The sequence below is a fragment of the Martes martes genome, assembly GCF_963455335.1.
Source record: "Martes martes genome assembly, chromosome: 8".
Lineage (NCBI taxonomy): Eukaryota > Metazoa > Chordata > Mammalia > Carnivora > Mustelidae > Martes > Martes martes.
The window spans coordinates 138117807-138144223 of record NC_137895.1 but is presented as its reverse complement, the minus strand read 5'-3'; the positions used below and the strand labels follow the sequence as shown (position 1 = coordinate 138144223).

The 26417-nt window shown below is 43.0% G+C and overlaps 1 protein-coding gene across 1 annotated transcript in view; it reads right to left on the bottom strand.

Annotated features, from left to right (window-relative positions):
* LOC308347174 (aldo-keto reductase family 1 member C15-like) overlaps positions 1 to 22044 on the bottom strand; it is a gene marked incomplete at both ends in the record, with an annotated part of 29082 nt that extends 7038 nt beyond the window's left edge. Inside the window, 6 exons of the mRNA XM_080810301.1 lie at positions 10607 to 10729; positions 10907 to 11051; positions 11493 to 11611; positions 12690 to 12787; positions 13591 to 13771; positions 21952 to 22044. Coding sequence (XP_080666427.1) covers positions 10607 to 10729; positions 10907 to 11051; positions 11493 to 11611; positions 12690 to 12787; positions 13591 to 13771; positions 21952 to 22044 — 759 coding nt within the window. The remainder of the gene's footprint in view (positions 1 to 10606; positions 10730 to 10906; positions 11052 to 11492; positions 11612 to 12689; positions 12788 to 13590; positions 13772 to 21951) is intronic.
* Between the last annotated feature and the right edge of the window lie 4373 nt (positions 22045 to 26417).

Here is a 26417-nt window from a genome sequence, read left to right as displayed (position 1 = left end):
GGGGCCATGGGATGTGCCTCATTCCCTCTGCTCTGTGCACTGCTGGAAGGAGCCCATGGGCTGCTTGTCATCCTTTCAGCGTGCCTCTGTCTGGACCGAATGCCATGCATCGCCCTGTTGCTGGAAGGGCACAGGGGACACTGACTGTTGAGTACCTGCCAGCTGCTGCTTCCTGGAGGCTGAAAACTACCCACCCCAGGAACATCTAGGACACTGTGCCATCATACCCCTTCTTCCGCACCCCAAGCCCAAACTCTGGGCAAACCAGTTTGCGGCTCTAATTAGTTAGAAAGAAACAAAACAGACAAGACAGAGGCTGGAGTTGCTAAGAGTCTTTAGGGAAAACAGTTTTTTAATATTTACCAAAAGTGACAAAGGCTTAGTGCCCTCCCCTCCTGACCTCTGGATTTCCCTCTGAGTGTGCACTACACAGCATGGACTGACCCCGAGCTGGCGTGTCTGCTCACCGACAGCTGAGATGTTCCCACACCGCTCGCCACACACACACAGGGTGAAGGTAGAAGTCAAAGGCTCCAGTGTTAATATTCATTAGGAGTGGAGGGTTACAGGGGTCAGCCGCACCCAATCGGGAACGAACATCGTGTATTACTGGTTCAACGACTCTCTTTCTCTCTCTCGAATAAATAAATGAAGTTTCAAAAAAAAAAGTAAAAGTTAAAAATTTCATTACGTGGCTGATTGTGAAATCTTTCTTCTTTTCACAAACATGACTTTATAAGAAATGTGGTTTTTAAAAAGTAATAATGAAATTATTCAACTCATATTGCCTGCCCAGAACTGAATACAGAGAACATGCAGAGTCAAATATTCAATTATATTCCCCCACCTGAGCGACATCTGCCAGCAGAGCGATGGCAGAGAGCCTGTCCCTTTTTATTTCAAATACTCAGCGGAAGAAGAGGCTGATTCTGCTTTGTTTTGAATAGGACAAGTCCAGCCACTTGCTCGGCACTAATACCTACTTTAGAGTGGTAAGTGTTACTCACAGCAACTTTATTTCCCATTTTTAAAATTCATTAATTACTTATCCATTGCCCACCATTGGCAACATACCAGAAATGGAAAGAATGTCACGTAAGAGTCAGGTCCCACATCCAAACGGCTTACTGTAGAGTAAGGAGATCTTTATACAGAGTAGTGACCCAGAATAAAATGTGATAGAAAAATGATGACTTATTATTGAAATATCTACTTTTTTTATAGGAGTTACCGATTGATCACCGTTCTTTCTTTCTCTTTGCATTATTTCCTCATCGTTGTCTTCATTCACGTCTATATTAATAAAATATTAGCAAGAATATTTACCAACTTCTGAGTGTCACAATGTGCTGTTAAGCTAAGTGCTTTCCAGATGTTTTTGCATTTATTACTAAACAGGAGGCGGTTTTAGGATGGCCTTATAAATAATGAGTATTAGTGAACTATCTGCAAGAATTAGTATAGAATAGTATTGGGTAGAATTTCCAAAAGAATAGGATAGGTAGAATTTCTGATTACAGCTTTAATGAAGATAGAGAAGTAAGTTTAGTGTCCTGGACCACAAGCCACCGAAAGCGAACACATGTAGTTTTGGAGGGTGGGGCCCAGGCTGAACATTCCCCTATCTGGCAACCAGTCAGAATCCTCAGGCTCCCAGGGCCCCCTGGAGAAACTGGCTGATCTGTATCGGCATTTGCTTGACCAGTCTGGGTTAAAGGAATTGGTGTGGATTCCAACTTTCCCCAGCTCTATACAATCAGGCTGAATGGGTGAATTGTCAAGAGACCTGAGCATTTCCTAGTCCCCTAAGAGAGGGCTGAGAGAGGGGCATGAGGAAAGGAGAAGAGAGGAAGTAGGAACGCAGGAATGAAAGAAGGAGAGAACAGGGGGCCTCCGAGTCGTAAATAAGTAATGCAGGTTTGCCACAAAAAAATCATTGCTTTCATTTTCTCCTCACTCACTCCCTAGGTGAGAACTGTCAGTGTACAGAGAACGGCAAATGTTTGCCCAGCAAAGGGTAGGTTGACACAGTTTAAAAAATAAATAAAATTATGTGGCTAGTAGTACTTGTCCCTACAAAGGGACCTGTTCTATTTAATGAATTCTGGGCAAACAAAAGTTTGCAGTTGAACTTGACAAAGATACAAGGTAGGAGAGTGCAGGCCGAAAGCCAGGTCCACACCGCCCTGGAAAATGGGAAGCTGTATGTGCCGAAGGGGAAGAAAGAGAGGTCGGGCCTAGAGAGGATGTGAGGCCCTGCTATTGGCCTGCGGGGAATTTGGGGAGGAAAAACAGAGAAACTTTATGAAATGTTAGGTATGGTGTTTGATGAAATCCAGAACCCATGGAATTTTAAGTAAAATCCACTTCACTCACTGTTGTGTCATGCAGTGGGTTCCATAGGAAAATGCATCCCAAATGCAACCTCAAGATAAGTGAAGGAGAAATCCAAGGCTTTTGGGGGGACCACTGCATCTTCTGCATAATTAATTAGTTTAATATCACCCTATACCATTGTCAAACACTTCGAATCCCCTGGGGTCCAAGCTCTCCAAGGATGACTCAGCAACTTTTGCACATTCCAAACTGCTGCACCGTGCAGGGAAGTTGTCAATAGAAAGTTGTTAACTTCAATGTCTGTTTTGGTTAGGATACAACCAGGTCAAGAAAACCAGCCTCCTCCCACGGCTTAAACCCCACGGAAATGCGTTACCTCTGTAACAAGAAGTCCAGAGGCAAGGCAAGCGCTGGGTGTCATCCATGGGGGTCCAGGTCTTGTCTGATATTCTCTGATCTCTTCCCTTCTCTGGGCATCGGCATCATCCTTGAGCTGGGTGTGGGCAGGGCAGCAGATCCAGACATCACATCTCAACAGGACCAGCCAGCAGCAGGAGAGGGGCCACCTGTTTTAAGAAGTGGGAACAAGGGGGGAAGGGAAAGGGGGTAACGGGGTGATGAGTATTGAGGAGGACACGTGTAGTGATGAGCACTGGGTGTTATAAGCAACTAATGAATCACTGAACAGTACATCCAGAACTAATGATATACTATACAGTGGCCAACTGAGCATAATAAATAAAATAAAATAAAATAAAATAAACCAGTTTAAAAAAATAAAAAGAAATGACAAGTCCTTAAAAGCCCCCCAACACAGTTCCTCTCATTTGTCATTGGCCAGTGCTCTTCCCAAAGCCTTTATGTATCAAGGGAATTGGAATCAACAAGAGTGACCTAACTCAATCATTTAAGGTAAAATGGGTCTTAGGAAGGCAAACTGAGAACATGATCATTAGACTAGCAGTTTCCAACCTTAGCCTCACATGGAACTCTGTACTGAGTTTTCACAACGTACTGACACCGAGGCTTCACTACAGAGCAGAAGATTAAGAGTCTCTGGTGGGGTTGGAGTCTCAGCTTTAGATAAAATAAAAGCAGAGCAACTGTCTTGACTGTAGGCAGACCTGTCTTGTATGGTTGATACAAGGACAGACGAAGACATGAACGAGCCAGAAGGCAGAAATGTAGAAAGAATGCATGACATCTGATAAATTTCAACTTAGTATATCCCTGTAGCCTAATCTGAATATGTAATCTCCTATGGGAGCCGAAGGATGGAAAGGGAAGGGACTCAGGGGCTGCTCCTGTGAGTCATAAGAACTTGATCGATGGAGGTGGAGGGGAAACCACAGGGTAAGAGAAGGGACCGGTGTGGATCACGTCAGCGTGAGGGCTTCACAGATGCCATAGTTAAAGCAGTCATCATGGGGGTAGTGACCAGTGGGGTCTCAGTACAAGGAGAGACTCTCTTGAGTTGAGAACATCAAGAAAAGTGAGAAGCTTGCATCATCTGCATGAACGAGGATGACGTCAACACATCCTGGGGAGGAATTATAAACTAAGAGAACATAGGGAGTGTTGCCAAGAAATAGGTAAGATAATGGGGTCAAGATGATGCTAACCTTAAAAGAGAAAGTTTATTATTATTATTATTATTATTATTATTATTAATGTGGCTTTCCACTTGATATTGGGGCAAAATTCTAGAGCTTCAGTACTTGGAACCTTATGGTATAATTATTCTATTGGAAGGATTAGGCAATTAGGGCTTAGTTGCCTCAAATTAAGCACAGAGGTAATGCAGTAGACTGAATAATGGCCTCAAAAACGTCCATGCCCCAATCCCTGCAGCCCGTGCATATGCCACCGCATGTGGCAAAAGGAACTTTTCAAATGTGATTAAGGATCATGGGATGAGGGTATTTTCCTGGAATATCTGGGGAGGCCGAATGTCAGTGGGACGGGGCAGGGTTGCCGTCAGACGTGGGTACAGAGCATAAATAGGAGATTCAAAGATGCTATGAGGCTGGCGTTGCAGAATGGAGGAAGAGCCCACAAGGAAAGGGAAGATAGTGTCTTTGAGAAGCTGGACAAGGCAAAGAAATGGATTCTCCCCTACAACCTCAAGAAGGAATGAAGCCACAGCAACACTTTGATTTTAGCCCATTGAACCCAATTTTGAACTTCTGAACTCCAGAAGTGTGAGACAATACATCTATGTTGTTTCAAGTCCAGAGTTTGTGGTGATTTGTTATAGCAGCAACAGGAAACTGATACGGACATGATTCCAGCAGATCTGCTCCTCTCCTAGGTCATCAATGTTCACTCTTTACTAGATTGCTCCTATGAGCATCAGGCTCCCTGCTCAGTGGGGAGTCTGCTTCTCCCTCTCCCTCTGCCCCTCCTCCTATCAGTGCTCTCTCAGACAAATTAATAAAATCTTTAAAAGAAAAAAACAAAACAAAACTGCTCTTGACCTTGAATAAGGTCAATTGCCAAATCCAGTGGTCCATTATCAGTCCTTGTCTTATCTACACTCTTAGTAGCATCTGACTCTTCTTAAAACTGTTCCTTCTTTGCTTCCAGAACAGAAAAATCTCCTCCTTTTCCCCCTACCTCACTGGCCCATCCTTCTCAGCCTGCTTTCTTGTCTCCTCCACTTTTTTCCTTACACACCTCTTAATGGGATCCCTCATGATGCTTCTCTTTACACCCACTCACGCGATCTAGTCTCTGACCAGCTCCTTCCATGGCTTTAAGCAGCAAATGTATTTTGATGAATCCCAAATATATATTTTTGGTCTAGATCTCTCCCTTAACTGTAGACTTGTCCAACTGTCTGCATCGTTTCTTCACTTGGATATCTAATGGACATCTCAAACACACATGTCTAAAATTGAGCTCATCTTCCCACAAAAATCTGCCGCTCCTACACCGTCTTCCTTTGAGAAGATAGCAACTCCTTCTGCCCAGTTCCTTAACTGAAAATGTCTGGAGTCAACTTTGACTCTTCTTTCTCTTCACCATATGTCTAATATGTTAGACAGCCTTGTTGACTCTACCCATAAAATATACCCATATTCTAACAACTTCTGATCCCATTTACTGTTCATGTTATGGTCTAAGCCAACATTATTTCTTAGTTTTTTAATTTTTAAAAAGATTTTATTTATTTATTTATCAGAGTGAGAGCACAAGCAGGGGGAGTAAGGCAGAGGGCTAAGTCTGTCCCCTGCTAAGCAAGGATCCCAATGCAGGACTCAATCCCAGGACTCTGGGATCATGACCTGAGCTGAAGGCAGACACTTAACCAACCAAGCCACCCAGGCTTCCCTCTTATCTTAATTTTTCCATGGAGCCCTGAAACAGGATCTTCTTCCTCCTCGACATTCCAGTCTATTTACTATCACTTAAATATTGCAGGAACACTCTTTTTTTTGGCCTTAGCATTTTCTGGTTCATGTCCAGGCATCCTCTCGCACATTCCCACAGAGCTCACTCTCTTGCCTTAATTTTTGCTCTAGAGTCCCCTCTTCAGTCCAATCTTTTCTAACCATATTGTAGTAGCACCAAACACTCCCTCTCTCCACCACTACAATTCTCCTTCCCTACTTCATTCTTCTTCAAATCCCTCTCAAGAACCGTCAAGGATGGATTTGCAGGCTAACAAATTAGCTTACCCTGGTTTCATGGATGTTGGTTGAAGAAGGACAGCTTATTACTCCCAGTAAGAGCTATAAGCTAAATAACAGCATCTTTTCCAGCTTTGTTGAGACACGGTTCACATATAATATTGTATAAGCATAAGGTTTATAATACGAGGATTTGATAGATGTATATATTGCAAAAAATCTTTACCACGGTAACGTTTGTTGTGCTGAGCCCCCATTTCCACAAGATGAAGTGAAGGGGACCAGGTGATATGTAAACACACAGTGGGTAGAATTATGGGAGAAAAATCTTGAGTCTGGGGAACCTGGATCAGGGACAGTAGGCACTAAACATCCCTGCCCTTTCTCTGGAGGAAAATATTTTCTTAGTATTATTAGGCAGTAAACAGCCTTCCATTTCTCTGGTGGGGTTCACAGCCTCTATATTCTAAGACCATTTGCTGTATGAACTTCTTGAAGAAAATACTATGGAATGAAGGGCAGTCAGTGCCTCTGTTTCTGAGGAGTACAGAAACGTGAGAGACTGCAGAATTATCTCCCGCTTACCCATTTCTAACAACCAAATATGCCTTATTTCACTCAAGTAATTCTTCCTCCACTAGACTACAAACTCAAGACATTTCTCACTTTAATTTCATTCTCATCTATGTATTTATGGATAAAACAATAAATAAAGGATGTCCAGTAAGGTGTGCTGCATGAGTAAACAGATAAAAGGCAAAAATACACAAGAACTTATCACGATGCCAAACACAGGCAGACTATTGAGAAATTAAATTACTGAGATATATTGCCTTACCACAAGCCAAATACAATAGTGAAACTTCTTAAATAATATTTTAATATCTTAGAAAAAGACGTAGGCTAACTAAAAAAATTTATACAGTATGTATGTTGAGGATTACTTCAATTTTGTAAATAAACACATACATGTATAGGAAAATCATGAAGGAAAATGCATCAAAAGTTAAATTTCTTTTTTTCCTTTTTTGAAAGTTAAGTGTTTTTAAATGGGATAATTATAGGTTATCTGTATTCTCTATCCTTTGTCTTTATTTCCCCAATTTTCTGTAATTACCTGGAAAAAAAATGCTTATTTTGAAGTCTTTATTATTTCATTTAAAAGAAAGGAAGAGAGAGAGAGAAAGAGAAAAAGAAAGAAAGACAGACAAGCAGCCTGAAGCCACAGGCACTGCTTTTAATCACCTCCTCCATGAACAGAAGTCCTCTCTGAGCCCTGGAAGTGAGAAATTCTGGTGGAGTCAATGGTGATAGGTCATGGTCAGTATTCTCCAGAAAATGGGTTACGAGGATAATCGACAGCACTGAAAGAGATGGAGGGACATGAACTTATCAATTCTGCCTCCCAGGCTCCCAGAGGGTTTCTTTGGGTAGGCAGGAAGGCCGGGCTAAAATCTCCAAGTCCGCAGCCACATCTCCCCCCATCCCTCCCACCTTGTCCCCCAGCGCGCATGTGCGCTGAAGCTCCCGAGCCCCGAGCAGAGTTCCCCTGCGTGCCCAGTGCCCGCGCATGTGCAGTACAAACTCCAAAGTGCCGCAGATCCTGTTCTAGGTTGCATGTTACAAGAGAGGTAAGTATTGGGGCTCAACTATTGTGGTCACTTCATCCCCAGGTGGAACCGACCCCTAGATGGTGAGAACAGTCACAGGGAGGATTTTGCTGCCTTTTAAAATTTTTTTATGCATGCATTCAGCAAACATATAAGGAGCTCCTTCGACAGCACAGGGTCCCTCTATTAAGGAACTCCCAGTATACTGAGGAGATAATATGTACACCTAAATTATCATACCTACAAAATGTGATTACTGTCCTCTTAATTTATAATTTAAGAGAATACTTGTTCAGTAATCAGTATTATGATATTTCTTTCAAAACTAAATTCTTATTCTGTAACTAAAATCTTTTTCCCCTTATCTCTAAACTGCCTTGTGAACTCCCTCGTTAGACACAGAAGGCACAGCTCCCACTGTCCACTCTACTTCTGGGGGGCCTGAGAAAATGGTTCATCTTTAATTCTTTTCAAAATCAGGAGAAAAAAAGGATTCTACTAATAATGACTGCATCATAATGAGTCCAGCCTGGATTCTATTTATTTTTATCCTAACACAATTGTAAACTGTGATATTAATATTGTTATGGAGGAACATGGCATTCTTCACCCCATGCGGAGCCCAATGCAGGGCTTAAACTCACAACCCTGAGATCAAGACTGAGTTGAGATCAAGAATGGACTGAGCTGACTGAGCCACCCACGTGCCCCACTTCTTATTTTTTTTAAATTAGTGTTTAAAATGATGTCAGACCATTATGCTCAGGTTGTGGCCTCTACGTGCCATCTCCTACTAAAAGTAACCAAGATTTCTTAGAAAGCTGGATGATTCCTGGTCTGAACCAAAAGCTACAAACGGCTCCTAGAACATCTTATAGTACTGAGAGTAAAGAAGATGGGGAAGACAAAGAGAAGGAGGATGCTTCTGCTGACCAAAATGGTGCCCATTTGCTCATGGATGAGAACAGCAACTGCACTGGGTGGGAAAACATCCAATCTGTTAACACGCATGAATTCATGATGACATGTGTATGATTATGGCTTTAGACCTAACCTCCAGTTTACGGGAAACACAAAAGACAGAGCAACATGTCAAATTGTAACACAGGGATCGGTCAGTAAAACCAATTCCGTAGAAAAATTTAAACGAAAAAAGTCTTAGTTTCTTTCACAAATAAACTGAGAGAGAGAGAAGGAGGAGGAGGAAGACAATGGGAAGGAAGGAAGGGCAGAAGGACATATTTTAACACATTTTTTAATTATTTTCTGCAAATAGATTCCTTGAAGATGAAGAGTATAAATATGTGAATGGTTTCTTGCCTCATTTTCAAGCTTTTTCACAAAAGGGCTATAAAACTTCACAATATCATAGTGTTTGAAAATTGGCAGTATATGGAATTTTTTTAAATTCAATTAGCCAACATACAGTACATTATTAGTTTCAGATGTAGTGTTCAGTAATTCACCAGTTGCATATAACACCCAGTGCTCATCACATCACATGCCCTCCTTAACACCCATCACCCAGGTACCCCATCTCCCCACCCACCTCCCCTCCAGCAACCCTCTCATGTTAAGAGTCTCTCATGGTTTGTCTTCCTCTCTGATTCCTTCCCAATCTTCCCTCCCTTCTGCTATGATCCCCTGCACTATTTCTTATGTTCCAGCTATAAGTGAAACCATATGATAATTGTCTTTCTCTGGTTGACTTATTTCACTCAGCATAATCCCCTCTAATTCTATTCACATTAATGTAAATGGTAACTATTCAACCTTCCTGATGGCTGAGTAGTATTCCATTTTATATATATACCACATCTTCTTTATCCATTTATCTGTCAAAGGACATCTCAGCTCCTTCCACAATTTGGCTATTGTGGACATTGCTGCTATGAACATTGGGGCGCATGCGCCTCTTCGGATCACTACATCTGTATCTTTTGGGTAAATATGCAGTAGTGCAATTGCTGGGTCATAGGGTAGTTCTATTTTTAACTTTTTGAGGAACTGCCATACTGTTCTCCAGAGCAGCTGTACTCCGGGAATGTTGCATTCTCATCAACAGTATAAGTAGGTTCCCCTTTCTCTGCATCCTTGCCAACATTTGTTGTTTCCTATCTTATTAATTTTAGCCATTCTGACAGGTGTAGGTGGTATTTCATTATGGTTTTGTTTGTATTTCCCTGTTGGCAAGTGATGTTGAGCATTTTTCATGTGTCTGTTGGCCATTGGGATGTCTTCTTTGGAGAAATGTTTGTTCATGTCTTCTGCCCATTTCTTGACTAGATTATTTGTTTTTTTGGGTGTTGGGCATTCTTTTTAAAAATTATTTCTTTTACCTATGACTTATTCCTTTCCTCACTCTCCACTTCTTTGCTTCTCCTCTCAGGTCCTCTCTCACTGCTCTGCCACTGCTCCTGTGGGCTTTCCCAAGCAGTCCACGTCATGAAGTCCAGTGGCTTTTTTCATCCCTATTTGGACTGGCAGCTCCTCACCAAGACCACCCCCGCCCCCATGCCCCATGACACACTCAAACATTTTCAGCCTTCACTTTGGCTTCTACCATGTTCTCTCTCCCTACTTGGCAACTCATATTCAGTCTCCTAACCAATGCATTTTTGCATGATCCTTAATTAACTGTTGGCTTTTCTGTCCTCTCCAGTTCATCCTATCCCAGAATAAACTGGAAATTTGTTCCCAGAAATGCTAATCCATTTCTGTGAGTTTAATCACCACTCATAAAGCAAGGACTCCAAAATCTTCACCTCCAGCCCTGACCGACTTCCTGAGCTCCAAATCAGCACTGCCGTTTGCCAAATTCAGCATCTCCCACTCGGACGTCTCAGAGGAAATCATACCCTCCCTACCCACTCCCCTCAACCTGCTCCTCCTTTGGCATTTCCTCTTGCAATAAAAGGAACAATCCCTTCTGCAGTGGACACAAGCCAGAAATTTGGGTCCCCTACATTAAGGAAGCAGGTGTGAAGGGCAGGAAGCAAGGTGGTCTCCGGTGGGCTGTGGGCTCACCTGATTGCAGACAGGGTTGTACTTGAGCCCTGGTTTGTTCAGGATCATTTCCAGCTGCTTGTGATTGAAACTGGACACTCCAATGGACTTGGTTAAACCTTCATCTTTACACTTCTCCATGGCCTGGAGTGTAGGGAAATGTGAGGCAAATCCTTAGTGTACTTTGGCCCTTGCATTTGACATTGAACTTTTCAAAAACAGGAAATCTGTTTTTAACATATATCACGATTTGACTGAACCAGTTTTACTATTTATATATATTATTTCCTATGAGTCTTTATTGCTGTGTACACATTTTACTTCCTTGAGTCCATTAACGTGCACAACCAGGACAACAAATAGACACTGGAAACCTTCTAAGTTCCCCTTCCCCTCCCCACTCTCTTCCATGGCACCTGTTTTGCTATTAGGCCCATAATAGTTCTTTAACAGGTGGTACCAGAGTCTGGGGCAAAGAGCAACTCTCAGGTTTTCCACCAAGGGAAGGTCCTTCTGCTTCCTCTTTCCCTAAATGGTAAAAAAAAAAAAAAAAAAAAAAAGTATGGAATGGGATACATAAGGGCAGGCTTCGCTCCTACAGCCCACCCTTTTGCTAAGTCAGAGAGCAGCCCTTCCCTCCCTCTGTGGGTGCATTTACTGGTCCCAGATAGAGCTCCACCTCCTTTTGAGCTTGCTGCTGACTCAAGCTGATCCACGGAGCAAAGAAACCCCCACTTAGAACCACAGAAATTAGATTTAAAATAGACCTAAAAGGCCATCCTGGTCAACTCCCTTGCTGTACAGATGAGAACAATGAAGTACGTCGAGGCTCAGCCACCTGTCTGAGGGCAGACCATTGATGGAGCCAGAACCCACATCTCCTGACCCCCCACCCAGCAGCCCCTACCTTGCCGCACAGCGCCTCTCAGGTCTAGTGCTCATACTTAATGCCCACATGTCACACAGGTCCACCGACTCTAAAATAACCTTCCCATTGGCATCGTTGGGCATAATCTCCTCCCCAGGCTGGAAGACAGAGAGGAGAGAGAAGGAGGAAGAAGGTTTTTTAAAAGAATGACATTTCTGGTGCCTAAGCAGCTGGGTCACATGACCTTTAAAAAGCTGTGATTAGTGATCAAAGTGTATGTGTGAATTTGTGCATGCGAGTGTGTGTTGTGTGTCGTGGAGAAAAAATGGGGGGCAGAGAAGAACAAGAATCATCTGGAGACTGTAACTAAATACCCCCCCTCCTATTCACACACACCCCTAAACCCTGCCAAGAATCAGTTCTCTCTTTTTTTTAAAAGATTTTATTTATTTATTTGAGAGAGAGAGAGTATGAGAAGGGAAAGGGTCAGAGGGAGAAGCAGACTCCCTGCCAAGCAGGGAGCCCGATGCAGGACTCGATCCTGGGACTCCAGGATCATGACGTGAGTCAAAGGCAGTCGCTTAACCAACTGAGCCACCCAGGCACCCCAAGAATCGGTTCTCTTATTGTTGGAATTGATTTCACAAGGACACGCTAGTTTAGATGATAAGAACCCCCTTTACTAATGTGTTTAAGCTTCAGTTTATGATAAACTAAGTCAGAGATGGTGAGGTTGCCAGACATAGTGGACATCCTCTGATGAGAGGTTGGATCAGCAAAGCCCAAAGCAACCCAGGGGTGCAGTGTGGACCATCCCAAGGTAGCTCATCATGATTGGGCTAAGAGGTCCACATGAAAGTGACCCTCCCCTACAGAGGTGGGGGTTTCCCATGATATCTCTGCAGTCAGTTATAACTCAACATTCCTGAGGACGCTAATCACTAAGGCACCACAGACAGCAGCACATCACACAGACAGGTAGGGTACCGTCCTCGACATTTTGAGGTGGAGACAAAGAGATCATTAAATTTCAAGCATTCTGCAGGTAATGGGATGAGGATTAAAAAAAATCTCAGTGGTGAGATGACAGAAGTGTCAAGGAGAGTCAAGTTATGAAGCAATTCTGTGCACCACACCCAAGCCTACCTCTCAGTCAGAACCCAGACAAGCTAGCGGGAAGGAGGTAATGAGGTGCGGCAGCAGGGGTGGGCATAATGAGGAAAAGCAGAAGCTGACCTTTGTAGCGATTGGCAAATGGATAATGAAGAGATCCATGTAGTCCAGCTGAAGGACCTTCAGTGATCTTTCCAGGGCTGATCGGAACAATTCCAAAAGCATCAGTGACCAAAAGAAGTGGTATCACATATTTGGGGACCAAAATTAAGCATCTCAGTTACAAGATTGAGAAGCGAATAACAAGCCACTGGAGTGGTCTAGAAGCAAGAAAGACTGGGACTAAATTCAACAGTTGGTGTGACTGGGGTCCCTCAGGGGCACGGAGCTGTATTCAAGTGATGGTAGGAAAACTGAATGAACTTGGATGGGCCAGGGAGAGCAGCCCAACATCTCACAGATCAGAAAAGTCACCTCTGAAGGGAGAGTCAGGAAGTGCCAGGCAAAGGGAACAGAATCTTCCTGGAAACAGTTCTGCCACTTTCCAGAAGCAGGGTGTCCCTGATGAGACACTCATAGGATCATTCTGGAGAGACCCCTGTTGTCTCAACATTGGAAGCACCTTTTTCCACCTAAGAACATTTTACAGATTTTGGGAAATTCAATGCTGACTTGAAGAGTGTATTTCTGAGCCAGACTCTCTTCTGTGAATTCCAGGTTAACCACATGTGGATTCATCCTGACAGAATCTGCTGAAGAGTAAAAGGAGTGGCCCCACCTGTGGTGGCTCAACCGAGCCACGCAATGAATAAAGACCGTATGTGTCACCAATCACATTTCACGTGTGAATGCGGTCTGCTCTCCTGCCTCTCACCTGCTTCGAGCTCAGCAAGTCTTTTTCCTTCTCTGCTTTTCTACAGTGGGTCCTTACAACGTGAGAAGGTACATAAATTATTCAAACCAAGACCAAAGGTGTTTTTTTGTGTTTTGCAAGATAACATATCTAGCAGCGACTCCCTGTCACTGGCCCACAGCATCTTGGTGGTGCAGAATGTGTCCTCTCTCTTCACAGTGCCATCAGCAATGTTCTCTCGAATGGCCTTGCTGACCTCCTCCTCATTTTGACAGACATGTGCTGCATCGAAGCGACAGAAACCTACGTCAATCCCCACTTCGGTGGCCTCACCAGCCTTGCTCTTAGAAACCTATAAAATATGAATTAGGAGGGCTGGTAATGACCTGATGCAGAGAGAAACAACGCATTTCCTTAATGGCATGTTGGCCAGCGTGTTCTGCATGTCCCCTGCTCCCCTCGGGAGTGATGCAAGCTTTGGTAACAAAGCTATACTCGGGGGGCACAGACCTCTCATCTCAGAGGAGTTAGTGAAATGGGCTTCACCAGGGACCACAGAACATCAAGTCTCGTTCAGTAAAGAATTCGTTGTATGGGAGTAACTAACAGGAAAACTTCTGATATTAGAGAAAACTTCAAAGGATATAGATGTACATAGATATAGTTACAGAAGACAAAGACAGGATAAAAGGGACCGCATGTATTTTTGGCTTAGAATAAAAAATGAGGCCATTATAGCCATTCTCCATCCATCCAATTTATATATATATATATACATACATATATATATATACACATATATATACATATATATATTACATTTTTATATGTATATTTCTTTACACACACACACACACACACACACACAATGGAATATGACTCAGCTTTGAAGAAAGAAATCCTGTCATTTGCAATGACGTGGATGAACCCTGAGGGCATTTATGCTAAGTGAGATAAGGCAGACTGACAAAGACAAACACTGCATGGTGTCACTTATATGCGGGGTCTGAAAAAAAAATTCCATTTCCTAGAAACAGAAAGTAGAAAAGTGGTTGCCAGGGGCCCGGGGTTGGGGATATGGGAAGACATTAGTAAAATGGTGCCAACTTTCAGCTATAAAACAAGGTCTGAGGAACTCATGTATATCCTGGTAACCTATGTTGATAACACTGCCCCGCAGAACTGAAATTTGTTAAGAGGATAGAAGATAAGCTTTCTGACCAGTGAAGAAAGGGAGGGTATACATACGTGAAGAGAGGAATGTGTTAGACTTGATGGGATGAATATTCTCCCATATACACATATATTAAATAATCATGCCATGCAGTTTAAGTATCTTACACTTTTGTGAATTTCACCTCGGTAAATCTGACAAAAAAACACAAATCAATCCGTATACCAGTTGGATTACAGGAGAAATAATGGGTGATTTTCAGGGAGATTGAGAGAGAATTAAAGGAGAAATATACTGCATGATGCCCCTCACTGAGATGCAGTTGTTATTCTGTGAGCTTGCACTAAACCCATCCATGCGCACTCACCCAAAGTCTTCCAACCGGAAGCACCCACAGCTCTGCCTGAGGAGAGGCTCTCAGTAATCAGGTAAAGAAGGTGTGTTGAGGGGAGGAGTCAAGATGGCGGAGAAGGAGCAGACTGAGACGACATCAGGTAGCAGGTGATCACCTAGATAGTTATCAAACCATTGCGAACACCTACAAATCCAACAGGAGATCAAAGAGAAGAAGAGCAATTCTAGAAACAGAAAATCGACCACTTTCTGAAAGGTAGGACCGGCGGAGAAGTGAATCTGGAGCGACGGGAAGATAGACCGCGGGGGGAGGAGCTGGCTCCCGGCAAGTGGCAGAGCAACAGAGCACAAAATCAGGACTTTTTTTTTTTTTTTAACCATTATTACCTTTATTACCATCTCATTTACATAATTGACACCTCTTGAAAAATCAGGACTTTTAAAAGTCTGCTCCACTGAGGGACATCGCTCCAGAGGCTAAACTGGGGTGAAGCCCATGCGGGGACAGCGTGGCCCCAGGTCCTGCGGGGTCACAGAAGGATCGGGGGTGTCTGAGTGTCACAGAGCTCGCAGGTATTAGAGCAGGGAAGCCGGCTACAGAGACAGAGCTGAGGGGTGAGCTCTCAACTCGGGGTTACCTTGAACCATAATCCGTGGCACAGGCTACTGCTCTGTGAGTGGGGTCCCCACAAGATCCGGGGAGACACCCCCTGAAGAGTACAGGGATCTGTGGGGTTTTGGAGACTCCATGCGGAGCTGTGTGCCAGAGACAGAGATGCTTGGTCACAGGCTTGGTGAGCTCGGAGCGCAGCAGGGGGCCAGAGAGACAGGAGTGACTGAGCACTTTTCTCTGAAGGCGCACTGAGGAGTGGGGCCCCGAGCTCTCGGCTCCCCTGTGCCTGGGATTGGGAGGCCACCATTTTCACTTCCATCCTTCAGAACGCTACAGAGAGCGTTCAGGGAACAAAAGCTCCTGAAAGCGAACCCGAGCAGATTACTTAGCCCAGCTCCTGGTAAGGGTGGTGCAATTCCACCTCGGACAAAGACACTTGAGAATCAGTACAACAGGCCCCTCCCCCAGAAGATCAACAAGAAATCCAGCCAAGACCAAGTTCACTTACCAAGGAGAACAGTGGAATTCCAGAGGAGAAAGCAAAGCATGGAATTCATAGCTTTCTCCCCATGATTCTTTAGTCTTGCAAAGTTAATTTTTTTTAATCTTACTTTCTTTTCTTCTGCTAATTTTTTTTAACTTTTATCCTTTCCTCTTTTAAAATTTTTTAACCAGTTTATCTTAACAATACCTTTCATAAAAAAAATCTTTTTTGAAACTTCATTATTATAGTCATAGATTATCCTTCATTGTATCTAACTTTATTTTTTGTATACACATAGGGTTTTTTCTTCTAAAAATTTTGGGGTACAACTTCTTCCAATAAATCAAAATACACCCCAAATCTAGTACCAGGCTTGTTCTAGTCTCCAGCCTGAGCAAATTCTCTCCACTTTCTTTTTCTTTATTTGCCCAACCAACTTACCTTATCAACTCCTTTTTTAGAAATTAAAAAAAAATTTTTTTCATCTTTATAGTCATATACCATCCCTTCATTGTGTTTACCCTTATATATGTTTTTCATTCTTTAAGATTTTGGGAGGTAGTTTCTTCTAAGAGACCAAAATACTCCCAAAATTAAGTGGATGACCCTGTTCTAGTCACCAGTCTATATATATATATTTTTCCTTTTTTATATTTTTTCTTTATTTGTTTTCTTTTTAAAAAATTTTTTTTCCTGAACTTCTTTTTATCCCCCTTTTTCCCCCCACGATTTGGGGTCTCTTCTGATTTGGTTAAAGCACATTTTCCTGGGGTCTTTGCCACCCTTTTAGTATTTTATTTGCTCCTTCATATATTCTTATCTGGACAAAATGACAAGGTGGAAAAACTCACCACAAAAAAAAAAAAGAACAAGAAGCAGTACCGAAGGCTAGGGACCTAATCAATATGGACATTGGTAATATGTCAGATCTAGAGTTCAGAATGACAATTCTCAAGGTTCTATCTGGGCTCGAAGAAGGCATGGAAGATATTAGAGAAACCCTCTCTGGAGAAATAAAAGCCCTTTCTGGAGAAATAAAAGAACTAAAATCTAACCAAGTTGAAATAAAAGAAGCTATTAATGAGGTGCAATAAAAAATGGAGGCTCTTACTGTTAGGATAAATGAGGCAGAAGAATTAGTGATATAGAAGACCAAATGACAGAGAATAAAGAAGCTGAGCAAAAGAGAGACAAACAAATACTGGACCACGAGGGGAGAATTTGAGAGATAAGTGACACCATAAGACAACACAACATTAGAATAATTGGGATTCCAGAAGAAGAAGAAAGAGAGAGGGGAGCAGATGGTATATTGGAGAGAATTATTGTAGAGAACTTCCCTAATATGGCAAGGGAAACAAGCATCAAAATCCAAAAGGTGCAGAGAACACCCCTCAAAATCAATAAGAATAGGTCAACACCCTGTCATCTAGTAGTAAAACTTACAAGTCTCAGCGACAAAGAGAAAATCCTGAAAGCAGCCTGGGACAAGAAGTCTGTAAAATACAATGGTTAAAAATATTAGATTGGCAGCAGACTTATCCACAGAGACCTGGCAGGTCAGAAAGAACTGGCATGATATAGTCAGAGCATTAAACGAGAAAAACATGCACAAGAACACTATATCCAGCTAGGCTCTCATTGAAAATAGAAGGAGAAATAAAAAGCTTCCAGGACAAACAAAAACTGAAAGAATTTGCAAACACCAAACCAGCTCTACAGGAAATATTGAAAGGGGTCCTCTAAGCAAAGAGAGACCCTAAAAGTAGTAGATCAGAAAGGAACAGAGACAATATACAGGAACAGTCACCTTATAGGCAATACAATGGCACTAAATTCATATGTCTCAATAGTTACCCTGAATGTAAATGGGCTAAATGCCCCAATCAAAAGACACAGGGTATCAGAAGGGATAAAAAAACAAAACCCATCAATACGCTGCCTACAAGAAACTCATTTTAGATCCGAAGACACCTCCAGATTTAAAGTGAGGGGGTGGAAAACAATGTACCATGCTAATGGACATCAAAAGAAGGCTGGGGTGGCAATTCTTAGATCAATTAGATTTTAAGCCAAAGACTATAATAAGAGATGAGGAAGGACACCATATCATACTCAAAGGGTCTGCCCAACAAGAAGATCTAACAATTTTGAATATCTATGCCCCTAACATGGGAGCAGCCAACTATATAAACCAATGAATAACAAAATCAAAGAAACACATCGACAATAATACAATAATAGTAGGGGACTTTAACACTCCCCTCACTGAAATGGACAGATCATCCAAGCAAAAGACCAACAAGGAAATAAAGGCCTTAAATGACACACTGGACCAGATGGACATCACAGATATATTCAGAACATTCCATCCCAAAGCAACAGAATACACATTCTTCTCTAGTGCACATGGAACATTCTCCAGAATAGATCACATCCTGGGTCATAAATCAGGTCCCAACCAGTATCAAAAGATTGGGATCATTCCCTGCATATTTTCAGACCACAATGCTTTGAAGCTAGAGCTCAATCACAAGAGGAAATTTGGAAAGAACCCAAATACATGGAGACTAAACAGCATCCTTCCAAAGAATGAATGGGTCAACCAGGAAATTAAAGAAAAATTGAAAAAAATCATGGAAACAAATGATAATGAAAACACAATGGTTCAAAATCTGTGGGACACAGCAAAGGCAGTCCTGAGAGGAAAATATATAGTGATACAAGTCTTTCTCAAGAAACAAGAAAGGTCTCAAATACACAACCTAACCCTACACCTAAAGGAGCTGGAGAAAGAACAACAAAGAAAGCCTAAACCCAGCAGGAGAAGAGAAATCATAAAGATCAGAGCAGAAATCAATGAAATAGAAACCAAAAAAAAACAATAGAACAAATCAACAAAACTAGGAGCTGGTTCTTTGAAAGAATTAATAATATTGATAAACCCCTGGCCAGACTTATCAAAAAGAAAAGAGAAAGGACCGAAATAAATAAAATCATGAGTGGAAACAGGAGAGATCACAACCAACACCAAAGAAATACAAACAATTATAAGAACATATTATGAGCAACTCTACGCCAATAAATTTGATAATCTGGAAGAAATGGATGCATTCCTAGAGACACATAAACTACCACGACTGAACCAGGAAGAAATAGAAAACCTGAACAGACCCATAACCAGTAAGGAGATTGAACCGGTCATCAAAAATCTCCAAACAAACAAAAGCCCAAGGCCAGATGGCTTCCCAGGGGAATTCTACCAAACATTTAAAGAATAATCAATTCCTATTCTCCTGAAGCTGTTCCAAAAAATAGAAATGGAAGGAAAACTTCCAAACTCATTTTATGAGGCCAGCATCACCTTGATCCCAAAACCCAGCAAGGATCCCATCAAAAAAGAGAATTACAGATCAATATCCTTGATGAACACAGATGCAAAAATTCTCACCAAAATACTAGCCAATAGGATCCAACAGTACATTAAAAGGATTATTCACCATGTTGGAAGGTATTAAGTCTACATGTTGGTGGACTGCACAGGCTACTTCTTACCAGAGCTCTTTTAGATCCCACTGTTTGTAAATGGGTGACCTGTCAGCAGCAGCAGAGACTGACACTGAGTTTTGGTAAGGTACCATTCCTCACGGAGGCAAGTCAGCCCCTGAGTGGCAAGTTGATTGTATTAAATGCCCCATCTAAGTGGGAAGGGAAGCAAGCAATTCATCTTTGAGACTATGACGTTCTATAGATGAGTTTCTATGTATGTCCCTTTCACAGTTCTGTGGCCAGCATCACGATGTAAGAGCTCACAGAGAGTTTCGTTTGTCATTACAGGATCTCATGCACTACTGCCTTGACCAAGGAACCCACTTTATAGTGAAGGATATGCAACAATGAGCTCCTGACCACAGAATCCTTTGGTTCTCTGAAGATACTGTATCTTCCAGAAGGTCCCCGGTGGAAGTCTTGGTTTTGTCCTTGTTGTAAAGACATACACACAGATTTTTTTAACAACAACATCATGAATAATTTTGATATATCATTCCAACTTTTTAAAAAGAGCCTTTAAATTAATTCCCTTGTTCCCACAGGAAAACACAGAAGCCTTCTGCCCGAAGTCCACACCCACTGTCACATAGACAAGGGGGACGTGTGGCTGGCCCTCGAGTGGCAGGGAGTCTTCCGTGAAAGGGAAGGAGGCAGAAGCCAACCTCTTCTACTCGAATGGAGACATCACACTGCCCATTAGATTGCTTGAATCTGACTTCAACCTTCACTTAAGCTCAGCTCACCTCCTCCTGGAAGCCTTCCCAGCACATCCCAGCTCCCACTGGCCTCCCTCCTTCTGAACCTCTCAACTTCTCCTGGCACTTAGCGATCTCACACTGAGCCATGTTATGTGGCTGTTCACCTGTGCATCAGGTATCTGCCTCTGGCTGTCAGAGCCCCACGGACGTGGATCTATCTTCTGTGCAAACTCCCACCTCCACTGGGATAGACTTTAACACCAAGTAGAAGCTTAATCATGACTGTTGACTTGGTTAATTGATTGATTCATTAATAATGACATATTCCACCTGTACTTCCTCGAGAGCCTCACTCATGAGATCAAAAGGTATATTAGTCCTTTCTGCCCACCGTGCCAAATACTCGTTTATTTATTCTAATGTTCATCTCAGCCTCAAATAAAGTCAACACACTGGCTTCACAAACAGGGGGCTAGGTGAGGCTGCCCCTCGGTCAGCATCAGAATTTCTGTGAAAGTGAAAAGGACAAGACACTGGGGCCAGATCCAGAAAAAACTATGGGAAGCAGCAGCCCAAGAGCTGCTCCTCTGAGGAGCTGCTGTCCTCCACTCTCCAAGCAGGCATTGCCTCCAGCCAGTCAGCACGATGTTTATAATTCCCACCTCAAATTTCAAGGAGTAAATGTCTTAATAACTAAATCTGAGATACTCAGTTTGCACGTGTCCCAGAAAAGACGCTTGCCTCAGTGAAAGACGTTGCATGCACAGATGCTGGAACACACTTCTTCTGCTGTGACCCACGGGACGCTAGTGATGGGGCTTAGGGTGTCACATTCAGAAAAAGAACTCCGCTCAGGGTGGAAGTCCCCAGCTCACTCCGTACCTTTTCCACCATACAAAGCACAGGCAGGTGTTCCTTTTATCCTCTGCAGCACTTTTCAGTCTTTAACAACAGTAGGTCGGATATAAATCAGAAAACACCCTCAACTGAAGCTATAATGGTGGGGACAAGAGATGATTATGTCATTCCAACAAACCGGGCTTGTCTGAGAGCCGTTAGCTAGTGATAGTTCAGGTATTAACCTACTCCTTGAAATAAGAGTGGGTTCTCCTAGGACGAAGATTTCGGTGATAGAAATTCTCTGGCAGATACGTCCTGCGCCAAGAACCTACAGCAAAGCTGCCAGGAGGCAGTCACGTCATCCCGTCCCCCTGCACCCGTGGCCCATCAGGAGCTTCTAACCAAGATTAGAGTGACTCTGACCGAGGAGGCAGGTGAGGGCAGAGGGAGCAGCCCCAGCTCCGATTTTAAACAGGTGAGAGATAAGAAAAATAATAGCACTTATTCAGGAGAGTTGTTGAGGAGTTAAAAACAAATAATAATGCATGGAAAGCACTTAAAATACCCAGTAAGCATTCAATATGCATTATAGTCACCAAAACCATCATCATCATCATCATCATCGTCATCCATCCTCAAAATGATCACCTCTGACTCCCCAGAATCAACAGCTGGCCATCCCACTTAGTGCAAAGGTAGAGATCATGACATGAAGATCCAAATCACCTGGAGTGCATGAGGCATGGGGTGCATGTCAGCTGACCACCCTTCCAGGGCTGTTTGTGGTGAACCCTCCAGTCCCCTGGGTTCTACCTACATCATGAGAAGCAAGAGGGTCAAACCCGAGCATCGGCATGACGTGCCCATCATTCAGTTTCACAGAACGACTCGGGTTGAGGTCCATCACCATGAACAGTCCCAGCTAATCAGGCTCTCTCTCTCCTCCATTTTCCTGATGGAGACCCAAGAGACAAGGCTCTGGTGTTCTTTACTGCTACCAGCAACAATAAGATAGGTGCGGCTGGGCTTACAGACTTCAGGGATTAGAAAAGATGAAACTGGAATCAGTCCAGAGACTTCCATGTCTTTCTTTCAGGTCCCTGCAGGCATCTCTTGCAGGAACTGCATCCAAAAATGTCACGCAAGTCACGAGAGTTTGAATTTTCTCTCGTCACTGTTCACTAATTGATCCTAATTATAAAAAATAATTTAAGACGGGTAGGCTACCAACTGTGACAGATGCTGCTAGTAGGTTACACCAGTCAAGGACTGGACATTTAACTATTAAATTTTGCATCATGGCAGTCACTGGGGACCTGAGTAAAACAGTTTTAGTGGGATGATGAGGATGAAACCCCCGTGGGGTAAGAGAATGGGAATCGGAGGCAGTGAATGGAGAAAGAGCTATGAAGGAATTTAACTGGGAAAGTAGAGAGACATGAAGCTGGGGTTGAGGCCTGTTGTGTAAGGGGTGAAGAACCTACATTATAACAAGGAAGGTGAGGGGACAAGACATCAGAGGGCAGAGGCAGTGCCCCTGCGGATGCTGAAAACGCCAGGACTGATGAGAGAACCAGGACTACAGAATGAGCCAGAACCAGGAGTTGATCTTCAAGGAATGAGAGCAAGTGATCACAAGGGGGGAGGCCAAGGGACCATGACCACGAGAGGTAGCCTGAGACGTGGCTCCTCCAGAAGGCCTCCACCCCCACCTCCACGCTTGCAGGGGAGATGGGTGGGGCCGGCGGCCTCCCTTGAAGAGGGCTGCAGCCTCCACGAGGAGTAACCATGTTTGGACTAGAGGGAAAGGGAAGGAATGGGCTTGTGGACAGAGTCCAGGATTTAGAATTTTGTGACAATGGATGGAGGGAAGACTAGGAGGCCTTCCAAAGTGTGGTGAGAGCAAGCTGTGCTCAAGAAGTAGGTGGGACAGAGCCCGGGCATGAAGGTTCGGGGGACTGGGATGAGCTGGGAGTCCTGGGTTCTTTGGACGACAGACACAAGCCAGCGTGAGGAGCAGACACCTGACAAAGGAGATGTGGTGGCCCAGGGAGCAGAGGGCTCACCTTAGATGGAAAAACCCCCACTACTGAATCCAGACATCTTGAGACCTGATAAAGCGGAGAACTTTTTCCTTGATGGTAAACCATCATGTTCCTGCCAGGTGAAAAAGAAACCATCACACACCAAACAGGGGATGCCTGCGTCTCTCTCAAAACTCAGAGAGATGGATACTGGAAGAAAAAACCGAGAGAGGGAAATAAGAAACGAAGAAAGCAAATTGTCTTATTCCCCACTGGAGGGCAAGGCTCGGATGCGTGACTCAACGGTACAGGGCAGGAGCTGCCAATGTCCAGAAGGGAGACCCACACAGCCCACATGAAACCGAGCTGTGTGGGAAAGCCTCAGGGGAAGGGGCGGGAAGGAGTGGTCCTCTCTTTGACTCAGTCCCTCAGGAAAAGGCAGAGTTGGGATTAGTGAACAACACACAGTTGGATAGCTTTCTGGAAGTCATAGGAAAGTGCTGGGCCTGAGGAAGTTAAAAGATGTGCTGAGAGAAACAGCCTTCTCTGGAGTCAACAAGAGGTTTGTTTTACCACGAAATGTATTTCTTCTTTACTCTGCCTATTTCCCAAGAGACCTTCATGATCTAGTGCTTATGATGGAGGAGAGTTTCTGTTCAATGCAAGCATGCGTTAGTCCGTCATGGCGGCCAAGGGCCAGCACAGCCCAACGTGCGCAGGAACAAGTGTGTTTGTTCACTGGAGGAGGCTGCTTGCTATGAGGGTTCAGTGGATAACTAACCTAGCCCCAAGGATGAAAATGAGATGTGGATATCCCTTTACAGGACCACAGTGCATTTGCAACTACAGGCCCTGAGAAATCTTACAATTAAAAGAAAAAGATTGTACAGATATATTTTCTTGAGGGAGGATTTTGCTCAACACAACTCTTAACTTGCTCACACACATATTCTACACACAAATCATTTCCAGTCTGCTCTCCACTGTGGCTCTAGGTCTTTGCCTCTGTGCAGCCGTGCATACCGGGGGATGGGAGAAATGAGGGTTTCCCCAGCTCCGGCCCTCAATTATCCAAGTATCTGCAGGGGATTCACCCCTTCCCTGTGCCATTTCCAGAGTACTTCTAGAACTGCCATTTATGCTTTTCCTGTACCTTCTCTGGTCCCTGTGCCAAATGCAAACATACTAAACCATAAGCCCTAAAAACTCAAGTGTACCCAGAGATCCTTGGACAGTCACCCACTTCCTATCTCCTGGAAAAGTGGACACCAGCCTCAGAACCATTATAAAGCAACTGCAAAAACAAAACAAAACAAAAAAACCAGAATGACTTAAAAAAGAATGGTCCTCATTTTAGGAGCTTCTTTCCAAAAAGCTGGTATTGAAAGAGAGAACCTGTGTGGCTCCGAGTGAGCACAGACAGGCTAGGTTTGTGTTTTCAGAGGTTCTAACATACCATCAAAAGTCTCTGGTCACTGTGAGTCAGCAGGATTTTTGGAAGATGGGTGTGGTGGTATTTCTGAGAGCAGCAAAGCAGAAATTCCTGAAACCAAATATAGAGGCAGGTCAAAGTCTCAACTCCTCTTGGGTTTCCTACAGAATGCAATGCCCCGTACTAATGAGATATGCCATGCATTGCCTTTAGCCTTCTATAGGAAGGAGAGGTTTCTCAACTCTCCAGATGGTTCTGGGAGCCAACGCTGGCATTGCTCACTCAGATGAGGGTAGGAAAGAGAACAAAGGGGTTCGACGTGTCCATGTCCCTGGGCATTACTGGATAGTCCCCAGTGTGGACTCTGGAAGAGGAAGGTAGCTCTGTGTCATTTATTATGTACACTGAAGGTAGAAATGATGGGCCTGTGGTTACATCATATGGCAATCTTCCTTAACCTTCTTTGGGACACGGACTGTCAAGATTCTCTTCAGTAATGTTCAGGGAAAAATTAAAAGCAAAATCTCCTGCCAACACAGAAAACTCCTCTCCATGCATGCAGAAAAGAGAGCAAATGGTTTTATTATTGGATTTATTGGATTATTAGATGAATATTATTATTGAATTTTATTATTGGATAAACCGGAATGCAGTGAACTTCACAGGTAATCTGCTAATGAGATTACAAAAATAGAAAGAAATCTCATCCTTTTATATAAGCAAGCAGATATATCTTCAAGATAAATGATAGCTTGTCCTCAGGCAAGAGGGTTAATACCACCATTTGCAATGCATTATTGTATAGTTCAATTCTAAATTTGTGTAGTAACTGGGACAACCATCTGGGCTAATTCATTGACTTTTTCTAAAGGAAAAATGAAAGCTCTATGACAACAGGCAATTATAGCTCGGAGCAAGGTGCCCAGAGAGACAGAAACCTGTCTGCTCTGATATTTTCATTTCAAAGAGACGGGGTTGCAGCCCTTTAAGAGTAATGTTAACAAAATTGACAAAACTTTAAATAAACTAACCAATAAAAAAGAGAACCTACTTAAGTAAAATTATAAATGAAAAAGAAGACATTACAACGGATACCACAGAAATATAAAGGATCGTAAGAGACCATTATGAACAACTCCACATCAACACACTGGACAATCTGGAAGAAACAGACAATTTCCTGGAAAAGTGCAAGCTACTGAGGCCGAGTCATGAAGAAATAGAAAACCTGATCAGATGAATAATGAATAATGAGGATAAAAATCAAAAACCTCCCGACAAAAGCTCCAGAACAGATGACTTCATAGGCAAATTCCATCAAACATGTAAAGACGAATTTACACCAGTTCTTCTCAAACTCTTCCGGAAAACTGAAAAGGACACCCCCAAACTCATTTTATGAGGCCAGCATGACCCTGATACTAAAGCCACATAAGGACACAATAAGGAAAGAAAACTATAGGTCAGTGTCTCTGATGAACATGGACGCAAAAATTCACAAGGATATATCAGCAAACCAAATTCACAACTCATTAAAGGGATACTCCATGATCAAGAGAGATTCATCCCTGGGAGGCAAGATTGGCTTGATATACATAAACTAATAAATGTGATACATCATGTTAGTAGATGAAAGATAAAAATCACATGACCATTTTACTAAATGCAGAAAAAGCATGTGATGAAATTCAGCATCCATTCATGATAAAATTTCTCAATGAATTAGGTATAGGGGGAACATATCTCAACATAAAAGGGCCATATATGACAAGCCCACAGCTCACATCATACTCAATGGCGAAAAGTCAAAAGCTTTTCCTCTGAGAT